At 38.4% G+C, this 11,897-nt stretch overlaps 1 protein-coding gene across 1 annotated transcript; it reads right to left on the bottom strand.

Moving 5' to 3' along the window:
• Positions 1-9,637: 9,637 nt before the first annotated feature.
• On the bottom strand, positions 9,638-11,850 carry BBS12 (Bardet-Biedl syndrome 12). Its single transcript, XM_056855467.1, has one exon. It carries the CDS (start codon positions 11,848-11,850, stop codon positions 9,703-9,705), a length of 2,148 nt encoding a protein of 715 aa, XP_056711445.1. The 3' UTR covers positions 9,638-9,702.
• Positions 11,851-11,897: the final 47 nt, after the last annotated feature.

Genomic DNA, 11,897 nt, shown 5'->3' with positions numbered 1-11,897 from the left:
GATACTGGAATTCATACATCAACAGACAAAAGGAACCGTTTTAAAGGAAGCAAACATGTAGCAGGGGACTCTATTGTGATGTATCACAAATATCAAATTGAAATTTTTCAAGGTCTGTTTTCTGAGACCAAGACAGCAGATCCACTAGATCATTACTGAGCCTTTGTCAAAGGTGTAGTTGTATGTTTCTTATTTGTTTCCTGAATCATGACAACAATGATCTTCTTAGTTACACTCCTACAAACTCTGTTTTCTTGTGAAATCTGCTGAAACATGTGTCCAAAATTTTCAAAATAAAGCTGTAGCCATCAAATTATAAGGATTCTGCATGTTCTACATACAGCAAGTTGAGTATGAAAATACTATTATAGCCTTTTCTTGGATATTTTTTCCACAACCATGATGTCATTTATACAGAAAAATGGTTTTATGCAAGACTGGAAATCCCCCTGCAATTAGATGAAATTCCTTGGAAACTGCATAGACCAAGGGTCACCAGCCTTTTCTCCACTGTACACACACAGGCAACCACTCACCATTTCTAATGTGAAAGAATGAAACTGTACCCATGCTAAGATATGCAATTTCTTCCATTAATGGGCTTAAAGAAGTGCCACAAGTGTTTGGATGCAGTAGGAGAAAGGCTGAGGCCGTGCATGTGGGGGGTTCTATTGAGAAAACACTGCAAATTATCTAGTTTGAAACTACTTTCCTAAAGCTCAGAACATTACAATTTCCCCAGAAAATAATGCAAACAAATACATCTTTCCATCCAATACAGAAGAAACCTTGTACTAGCAAAAGCAGAACAAAGACCCAATGAAACACAATCAGTAATCAAAATCTAACACCAAAGACCTTTATAAATACACATTTATAAATACACATTGTCACCAGCTTTCTAAAGAGTTCTAGTGAGTGCTTTTAGTAAAGAATTTCATAGTTAAAAATTATTAAGCTGATAATTTCAAGAAAGATAAGGCAGCATGCTATTTTTCTCCTGTATGTGGGGTCCATTTAACATATTTTTACCAGTATAACAGCATTAGATTTGCATGGATATTTTTTTCTGGTGTAGTTTGTACCAAAAATAACAACAAATCCCACTGAAATGAATTTTTAAAAGGCTGTTTCCTGGATTAGTCTCTGCTACCCTCACTTAATTTAGACTTGGCCTTTGTTCCAAGATCAAGAATATGTTAGTCATTTTTAGCTTGGAATTTTCCTTCTTTTCACATCTCTGGTGTCCCTAGGTTTGAGTTTCCACTATTGTTACCACTTCCTACCATTAATACTTACCCTGTCCTCCTTTTAAAATCTTTATTTTAATGCCTTGATTGTGTGTTTTTAAAAATCAAACCATGTTTCAACTTTATCTTGCTCTTTTTCTTAAGAACCATCTTAAGAACTGTCAGGATGTTTGGGAAGAATCTATATAACTTGCAGCATACCAGGTCTGGACAGAATGTTAAAGGTACAGAATAATATTAGCCACCCTTCTGAATAAGTGCAGAATAAGATAAATTTAATATCATTCATCTAACCACAATCTATCCCAAGAAATAAATTCTAATTCGGGAGAAATAAATTCTAAATCAGGAGAAATGACCAAAAGTCATACATACTAAGGCTTCCTCAACTCTCTTCATTATCTGATTCATGAGACCGGGGCTACTTTCTACTAGAAGACAAATTTTCAGACAGTACCACAATGTTTAGCATAGCTGGATTTATAGTGAACTCACCTTTAAGAATGGATTTTACAGAAACCCTATTATGATTATGCCCAAATGCAATATCAACACCTTATAGTGTAGTAACCAGCAATTTAGCTATAATTATTGATAGCTTAAGCAAGATTGTTATCTGAATAACTTTATACATATGTTTAATGATTATCAACTACCAATGAAAGATTAAGAAGATAGTTAAATAGAAGATAGTTAGATATATAATATCATTAGAGTTAATTTTATAAATTACTAGGCCATTTATTATGTTTTATTTTAGAGAGTTAATTAGGGGACTAAGAACTTTTATACACTGCCAAACCCTCCTTAGCAGGCAGTGTCGCTGCGTTGCCTCCTAAGCCCGGCGCAGGCATTCCACTCAGAAATGCATGGTAAATTACTTCAGATGCATGCTGAGCTCAGTTAAATTAAAATGTCTGCTCTTGGGAAAACAGAAGAATACTTAGTTTCAAATTAACAGATGTATTCTGGCTGACTTTTCACATGTTGCTGGCTTGGGCAGTGTCTGTTTAATGATTAAAATTAGACAAGTGAAAACCTGCCCTGGAAAATCCAAACCCAATGAGTTTCCTCTTGGGCTTCTGCAAAATAGTTTTTGTGAGGTTTTCACTTCTTTCCAGCGAAGATCTGTTATACGCACTGCCTCTGGTCTCCTCAACTCAATTACAATGAATTAATCATCAGTAATTGAATGAATGGTGGTGAAAAATGTTGTCAAGCTAAAAGGATCAGGTAGTAAGTGATATGAAAGACCTCTACTGAGACTCTGGAGAGATACAATCAGTCAGAGAATACTGACCTCGTTTGGCCAATGGTCAGTCAGACTCAGTAAAAGGCCCCTTCATATGGGAATCAATTTTTATTGGTGAGACTAATTAAGATCAGACTTGCTTATTTTTAGGCTATTTTGGTGCAGGAGTGCTCCTCACATCTTATGCTGCCCTTCCTCCCAGTAACTCAGGGTGAGTACATGGAGAGATATTCCCCCCACATACACAAACACTTTTATCCTCACAACACCATGTAATACAGGTTAGGCTTGGGAGAAGCTGACTGGTTCAAATTCACTCAGTGAGCTTCACGGCTTGAGCAGGAACTTAATTCAAGGTCTCCATGTCTAACACTCACCACTACACTACACTGGTTTCTAGTGTGTTACTATGACAGGGGTAGGAAGATGGACATTCCCGCTGCCAGTGAGTAGTAGGTTTTCATTGCCATTCTAAGCAGATTTAATCAGAATCCTACTCAGGTATCTTCAGCGGTGCTTACTCCCAAGACAGCATTCTTGGGATTGTTTATTAAATTGTAAGGTGTCTCAGAAAAAGGCACCTATATGAGTTTTGGTAACATGCAAATTTATTTAAATTGATTAATTCACAGGTGATAATGCATCAACTATAATTTTTTTATAGTCAGTTGACAGCCTATGTTTTTTGTGCTAATAGAACCAAAGCCCAGATCAATATCAAAGTATGGGACAACCAGCGGGGTAGTTGTACATCTTCAGGTATGATGCAGCTCAGAACCTCAAATACAGAGTTGCCATTGAAGGAGATAAAAAGGATGCTCTGTTAGCCAGACAAGAGGAGAAAGCCCTATGCATCAGAGGAAGCATCTCTTACATGCAGAGGTTTATATCAATGAGCCACTGCTTTGGCCACTGGAGCAAGGGGATGTAGGGTAGTCTGGAGGGGTACTGCCCAAAGCCAGCAGTGGCTCATGAACACAGCATCTCGGCTGTCAGGGCCCCCCATATCCCCCAGCCCACTCCTCTCCTGTGCCTAAGACCACCCCTGAATGAAAGGAAAAATTAAGCATAAAATAATAAAAAATTAAGTACATACCTGAGAATGCCTCCCATCCCCACCTGGACCAAGAATATTTTTGTGTGTGTGTCAATATCAATGTGAAAAGCCCTATACGTTTTTTTTAAATACTCTGAATTAAATAGAGAATCACAAGCCATTGATGAGAGCATTATGATACAGCCAAGTTTATCCTGATGTCTATTTCATCTTATGGGATGATATTTTAAAATGAGGGAGGGAAGGTGGCATGGCATAGCCCAGTTTCATTAGATCCTGGAAGCTAAGCAGGGTCAGTACTTGGGAGACCACCAAGAAAGACTCTGCAGAGAAAGGCAATGGCAAACCTCCTCTGCTTTTCACTTGCCTTAAAAGCCCCTTGCTGGGGTCGCCATGAGTCGACTGTGACTTGATGGCACTTTACACCCACACATATTTTAAGCAAAATTCTTTATAGAACTGTCCACTGAGAGAATTACCTTCTTTTAAATTCTGTGAAACCTCCTAGCTGATGAAGACAATCAAAACCATAATATGCAATTAGTTTAAGTAAGCAGCCTTGAAACCCAACAAGGAACGTATGATACAAATGATAGGTTAAAAAAAGAAAAGCTAGTGTTTTAGGACAGACAGTTGCTTAGATTCTGGGAACCTGGATTTATTTTACTGTGGGATAGAAGCTGCCTGCATTTGAAGATGAACTCCTGCATAAAAGGCACCGCAGGTCACAAAGTATTTAGTCCTCTGAAGGAAACTGATGTAGCCAACCTTCAGCTTCCCACTACTCAGGGAAGGAAGTCAAATCTTATGATGAATCTGGATGATCACGCATATACACCAGACTTTGACCCAACCATGGCACTATGCATGGGATAGTGAGATTTCCTGTACACGATACAAACCCCCAAACATTTACCATTGCTTACGATGAGGATCTGTACAGAACTCACCTCAGTTTTTGAGCGTTGCTCAAAATATGACTGCCAAAACTAATCAGAGGTTGAAAATGGGAGCACAGCCCCATGTTTGCACAGAATATGAGTGGCACACTGTGCTACAGAAATAGCATGAAATGAAATTAAAGTTCCACATTAACCAGCAAATGTATGCATTAGAAACTGTGCTGAAGTATGGATAAACATTTTTTTTCTTTTTGTTTGTTTACTTCAGAAAGTGTGTCACACAGAAGCACTGTGTAGCTCCTGTTTTGAGGTTAGTACGGAAAACTGGCTTCCTTTTTATAAGAAAAAAAAGTTCCACAGGGCTACAAAATTGCCTGTTTACTTTTTATCCACTGTGAAAACATCTGGGGAAGGATCTTTCTTCTCATTAGATGCTCAGACAGACTTGTCAAATAGCTACCAACCAAAATACAAAAAAAAAGAGGTCAGAATAGAAAACATTTTGAATAGCTTCAACTAAAGTAGAGACATTAGAACTACTAATGAAAGTTTTCAACTTCAGAAAAGCAAACAAAACTGGTAGTCTTCTCCATCACCAAGCTGGGACAACAATGTCATTTGTTTAGAAGCCAGCCTAGCAAACAGTATGGAAAAATATTTTAAATTCCTAGTTATCAACATGGGTCGCCATGAGTCAGATGCAACTTGACGGCACTTCACACACAGAGACAGTTATCAACATCAAAGTGTCGAGACTTTGGGTGACCAGAACAGTATCTGGAATTTGGATGATACAGTTAACAATGCTATATAAAATAGAAATACAATATAATATAATATAAGCTCTACTTTTCCTAGATTCAGTAGAAAATGTCAACTTGATTTACTAAATAATACAAAATATCAAGAATCCCAATTTTGACATAATTCTCCCTAGTTGCAAAACTATGACTTGTTTGTCAGGAATAGCTATCAGTGGTAAAGCCTTTCCCCCCGTGAATTGTACCCTGCCCCCATCCTAGTCAGCAACAACTATGATTTATCGTGATGTCCGAACCAGCATAACCATCCTTTGCTCTGAAACCCTGGTTTAAATTACTAGTCTGAAAACAAACAATGTCTAGTGGTAACTATGACTAGACCGGATCAAGTGTTACTAGTCGAGAAAGGGAGAGGGGGGGAGAGAGAGAGAGAGAGAGAGAGAGAGAGAGAGAGAGAGAGAGAGAGAGAGAGAGAGAGTTCTACCACCTTCATGAGTAACAAAGTCCTATTGAATCTAATTAAACTGACTTTTGTTTGATATGTTTATGAATGGGGCACACAACAAATAGTATGTTGCCACCTGCTGGCTAAAAGGCAAAAAATAAAAAGGGAGAAAATTAATTGATACAATATTTTAAACTCTAATCCACCTGATCTGTGGTAATACCACTATGAGGCATTCCAGAAGGGACTGAAGGATGAGAATGCAGAAACTATGGCAAACTTTGATTTGGGTCTCCCTAACAAGGCTGAGTGGGAACAACTATAGCAATAAAATTAAATGATAATAATATATGTAGCAGTATTATTGTAGACATCACACATATTATCTTAGTATTTATTTATTTATAATATTTATCAGCCATCTTTACCACCTCAAGATAGCTCACAACAGATCAAAGCATAAAACCACTATATTAAAAAAATCATATAAAACTATTTAAAACAAGCTTAGGGGTAAACAATAGGTACTGTTCTTCTATAAACTCAGTTTGAGGGCTTTCCAGAAAAGAAAAACATTTAATTATGTCCAAAAGATCTGTAGAGAAAGCATTAACTTGAGGGAAAGGAGCTCCTCGGTTGGGAGCAGTGGTCATAAAAGTACCCAGCAGGTCCTGACCAACCAGCTAAAGCTGGTTCCTGCAGGAAGGCACCATGTGAGACCAGGGATTATTGATAATTAAAAAGACTATAAAGTAGGTCAGCATTATTACACCCATCCTTGAGATGAGGGAGGCTGATATGTAGTGTCTTGCCTCACAGGACAAAGCAAGTTGTGAACCAGGGATTTCCGACCTAACACTTATCCATTATGATACAGTAAACCAGTTCCCAGAAGTCAATTGAACAGACTATCAATCTAACTGGGATCATATGAATCATGAGTAGGGAGTAGAAAAATACAAACGTTTTTAAAAAAAAACACAGAAAAGTGAAATTTGAACTGAATATCAGTGACACGTAGTTAAAGTATTTTATCTAGAAGCAGTTAGCATGTGGTTTCGGCACATATAGATCCTCAAGTGCTTCTCCTGCTGAGTTGTGTGCTCCTACAGATGTTCAGCATCATCTCACACCTTCTTCACAATCTTCTGCCACATCCTGTAATTCCACAGGAATCCAACATGAGCAGACTGTATGAAAACATATTTCCCAAATATTTTTCAAAATGTATGTATTCATCTTTAGCCATTTATGACCTTTTCCACAAGCATTTTGAAAATGGAAATAAGGAACTGTCACTTCAACACAGCCTCCAATATGTCTTTAAGAAAATAACATCCATCGCAATATTAATTTCAATAGGATTTATTTGTTCCTGAAATGAATTTTAGTGGGATTAGTCATCTTGTCAATGGCTGACAGACTTAGATAACTTTTAAGTAATGCTCAGCCAGGATTTGAAGTAGCTTCCTGTTCCTAACCACACTTGTAACCTATGAGCTTCCAACATCATACTTTTAAAATGTATCTGAGCTGCCGGATATTCCACAAATATCTTTGATGTTAACACAACTGGTGCCACACATTAATGTTACGATGGAAAAGTTTCAGCCTCAGGAACTCACGCAAGTGCTACCATTTACATTCTTTTTCCATAAGAGCTTCACATGAGGTGTGAGATACTAATTTTAAAGGCGCGTCAAGGCACTGGTCAATCCTACATTTAAGTGTTATTGGAATAAGGCCTAGCTCTCAAAAAACAGCAGAGGGTGTAGCAAATTAACGTCTGGGTGGTATTGCAGACAATCGCATGCGAGAGCTCATGTAACCGAACTTTCCCCCGTACAGAAAACTAGTATGTTAGAAGAGAGAGAAGGCTAAGCTACACTCCTTCAGACATCTAGTTTGTAAAGAATTTTGGGGTACAGAGGACAACTTTCTTATGCACTCTCCTACCTGCAATCTGAAGTGGTATAGTTTCTGAATACTGTGATTTGTAAAATCAGATTTGTGTCCATTTATTCTGTTGAATGTTTGTCCTATGTAAAGAGCAGAAAGGCATTGTTTGCGTGTAATGTATGCAGGACGATGTGCATGTGGATACGCTGAAGTGTCAGCCTAAGAACAATTTCCCAGGAGTAAACCCAGACTTGAGTAAGATTCAAACTGTTTAGGATTGTAGTGGAAGGCATTTACGGTATACTTTTAAATACCATAAATATGCATACATTCCATAAATATTATTGGCTAACTCATTAACGATGTGTTTTATTGCTACAGTAGAAAAATAAGTGTTATTGCAGACAATCACATATGAGAACTCATGTAATCAATTGTTTTCCCATATAGAAAACTAGCATGTTAGAGGAGAGAGAAAGCTAGGCTACACTCCTTCTGACATCTAGATTGTAAAGAATTTTGGGGTACAGAGGACAACTTTCTTATGCACTCTCCTACCTGCAATCTGAAGTGGTATAGTTTCTGAATACTGTGATTTGTAAAATCAGATTTGTGTCCATTTATTCTGTTGAATGTTTGTCCTATGTAAAGAGCAGAAAGGCATTGTTTGCGTGTAATGTATGCAGGACGATGTGCATGTGGATACGCTGAAGTGTCAGCCTAAGAACAATTTCCCAGGAGTAAACCCAGACTTGAGTAAGATTCAAACTGTTTAGGATTGTAGTGGAAGGCATTTACGGTATACTTTTAAATACCATAAATATGCATACATTCCATAAATATTATTGGCTAACTCATTAACGATGTGTTTTATTGCTACAGTAGAAAAATAAGTGTTATTGCAGACAATCACATATGAGAACTCATGTAATCAATTGTTTTCCCATATAGAAAACTAGCATGTTAGAGGAGAGAGAAAGCTAGGCTACACTCCTTCTGACATCTAGATTGCAAGAATGTTGAAGTGGATAAGCTGAAGATTGTATAGATGTTACCAGTACTTGTAATGCTATTACCTGAGTATATATAGGGACATAGTCGGTATGTTGGTTTGTTGTCGGGTCTGGTCCTTGCATTCATGTCTCTATTATGTACACCACTGTTGTTGTTAAGAAGCTTTGTATAGCATTATCCAGTATGGGCTGTAGATCATTGACAATCCCTTGGACTGCTTTGACCTGGGAACTGCCAGCAAAAAGCAGGGATGTTCTAGTTAACTCCTTTGGGTCTATCTTGTAGTAGATCATTTCTGGTCATCAATCTACCATAATTGACTGATGTTCCCTAGTGAGTTAATGACAGAAGCGGGAGCCAAATCTGGAACTTCCTGATTTGTAGTTCAGTCTTTCAGCTACTATTCTGTAACAGCTTCTGCAAAAGACCTTCCCCACTGCTTCAGTTCATTTCAATGGAGCCCATGTCCAAAAGACCTTCTAAGTGGAATAAGAACTTGAATGAATTTTCTCTTTCATGCTCAGCACTCAGCCTAGATGATATGAAAGAGTGAAATGGCAGGGAATTAAACACACACATGCTCTGCCCAACCCAGTTGCTAAAAACATTTAGGTCCCACTGAAATCAATGCAATTTACTCTCATGAACATAAACTAGATTATGGGGGAAATGAAGAAATAGGGATTAAACTGAGATCAAGAAAATAAATCATTCTGTGCTTGAACACCGACTTCAGATTTTAGAACAGAAAAGCAATAATATTTATTTTCCTAATTTTTTTTATTTTATTGGGATATTGGTATATCATTTCCCCCTCCAAAGGGACCCAAAACAGTTTATTGCAATTTCCAGATTACAAAACTATACACATTTATATTGTATTTACTCAAAAGGAAGATTAGTTTTTATCTACCTGCTGTCAACAAAAAAAGAGGGGGGGGGTAATCCTACGCTTGCATACAAGTTATAAGCATGTACAGTTATTAAAATAAAACTTAATGTGTATAAAGTTTTTTGAAGGATTGTCTTACATGCAGGACCATCTTCCTGGAGTATTTATGGTATCTGCTTGCAAGCTTGTGCATATTCTATAAATACAACCATGTGTGGGCTTACAAGTTCTTATAAAAACACCAACTCACTTGACGCCTGTGATTTTAACAGCTGATCTCTCTTAGGCCCTGTGATAATTTCAGCATCCGTTTGAAGAACTAAGAGCACTAAATCTAGAGCTCTACGCCATGCCTCTATCTTAGCCGTTACATTGTCATACACTTTGAAAGCCTTTTCATATGTCCCTATATGTTCAAAGACTGCTACCCCAATCTTCTCCTTCCTAAACTCATCCATTATGTAGTCGGAAGGCGAACTGTGCATTGCTGCTTTTCTGAGATGCTGCTGTATAAAAACGCTGGCTTCAAACTCAGATGTACTGTTTGCAGTTCTACACATGACAGTGCAAAGGTACTGGTGCCAACCACGTGCCAAAGCATTAAGCACCAGAGGTTTACACGGTTCCAAAGATTTTGCAAGCCAGGAGGAACCAGCATGAAATTCCCCTGTAGCATTTTTAGCTTCTTTCTCCAACTTCTCAAGATAACTGAGGCACAGCAACTCAGTGGCACCACCTCCAGGAAAGACTGTTTTATCAAGAAGAGCATTGTGCACACGATAAGCACAAGTCCAAAAGTTATCTTCAGTGGCTTGCATCTTGGACACTACAGGACTGCTAAGCACCACTGTTAACAGATGAATTCCTTTTGCTGTTATGACGACTGGAACTCTACTATCCACTTCCATCCAACCTGACTCTCCAGTTCCCCAGAAGTTTAAATAGACATCCTTGCCGACACAATTTTCATTCACCTGAGTGAGGTAGGTCACTATTTCCGCTCCTGTAATATTGCTAAAAGCTTGCAATACAGCATGGGTTACGTGATTAATTATCAGTATGTTATGTAGCAAGCATTTTTCCTCTAAACTTTCACATGTGTTACCTTGCACCAAAATTAAATCAATGTGGTGCTGATTCAGAATATCTAACAGAGTGTCAACCCACAAGCCTGAGCTATTTGCTTGATTATTCCCACTTTCTAAGATCGTTCTTACATTGTGTGACCTGTTAAACCCCAAATGGCGATACATTTCTGTTAGATCACCATCTGCAAGAACAACATGAAGAGGTCTACCCTGAAGCTGCTTAGCAGCAGCAGCTTTCTCTGGGCATACTAACAAGACATACCCAGGGCAAACAGAAGAATAACTTTCAGACATCCCTGGTAAACAACAAGTTACAATTTCTGAAATATTAAATTGAAAAGGATGGGAGTCAGCTATTTGATAATCAGTCTGCAAGCAGCATCTAAGAACATCCTGTACCAGTTTCATTGCAGGCCCCTTTCCATGACTAAGAGACATCGCCACTTGTCCCAAATAGTTGAGTTCATTCATATTTTCTGCAGGTCCATCCAAGTAATCTGTTGGCTGTTGAGACTGAATTTCCCTTGCACTACTGAAATATCTACTGTGGATCAATTTTGATCTTTTGTTACCATTTGACACAGCCAAACGACTTTTGCAAACTGTGAAAACACAACTGGCATCTACTGGCTTAGCCTGTGAACATGCTGTGCTGCCGTTAGTGAATCCCCACGGATACTGAGGGCTTTCCCAAGGCCTGACAGCATTTGCCTGCTGAATGGTAGGGTCTTTTAATTCTTCTTCTGACATATGGACTTCGAAACTGTGGTTGGATTTGACACCTGAAGTTTTCATTTCAATCCTCTGCCTTCCAGCTGTGCCAAAACAGATGTTAATGAGGGCTTTGTTGTCATATTTTTTAGGAATATCGTCCGGCTTTTGCTTCATGTTGGTTATTGGTATTGTGAGGCACTGAACTTGCTCAATGCAAGAACTGAGACCTTCAGACATCACAGCTACTATTACCGAAAGGGGAACACCCTGCTCAAGGCACTCAAGTATAGCACTGCTCCACGCGCTAACAAGAAACAACAGGGTAGCTGTTCCAGTTTTATACTCCTTGTTCTGTGCCTGGATGGCATCATTAAGAAGTTGTCCTACTGCATTATTTGAATCCAAGCTTTCAAGAAGTCTCACTGCAGAGCAAATCAACACACTGCCGTAAGTTCTTCTATCAACAATAAATTTGGATGACTTAATTGGTCCTAAAAAGGTCTTTGCAGTGGATGCAAAAGAGGACAGTTGCTGCAATCCCAAATGCCTATTGCTGTTCAGGTCTCCAAAAGCCATGTTCCCAAAACATCTGCAAATGAAACACAGACTTATTGTTTCTGGCT

This window comes from Euleptes europaea, chromosome 9, assembly GCF_029931775.1.
Source record: "Euleptes europaea isolate rEulEur1 chromosome 9, rEulEur1.hap1, whole genome shotgun sequence".
Classification (NCBI taxonomy): domain Eukaryota; kingdom Metazoa; phylum Chordata; class Lepidosauria; order Squamata; family Sphaerodactylidae; genus Euleptes; species Euleptes europaea.
This window is presented reverse-complemented; position numbering and strand designations above follow the sequence as displayed.

Bases quoted from the DNA above. Each gene is read 5' to 3' on its own strand.
- BBS12 (XM_056855467.1), bottom strand. From the start codon at position 11,850: ATGGCTTTTGGAGACCTGAACAGCAATAGGCATTTGGGATTGCAGCAA.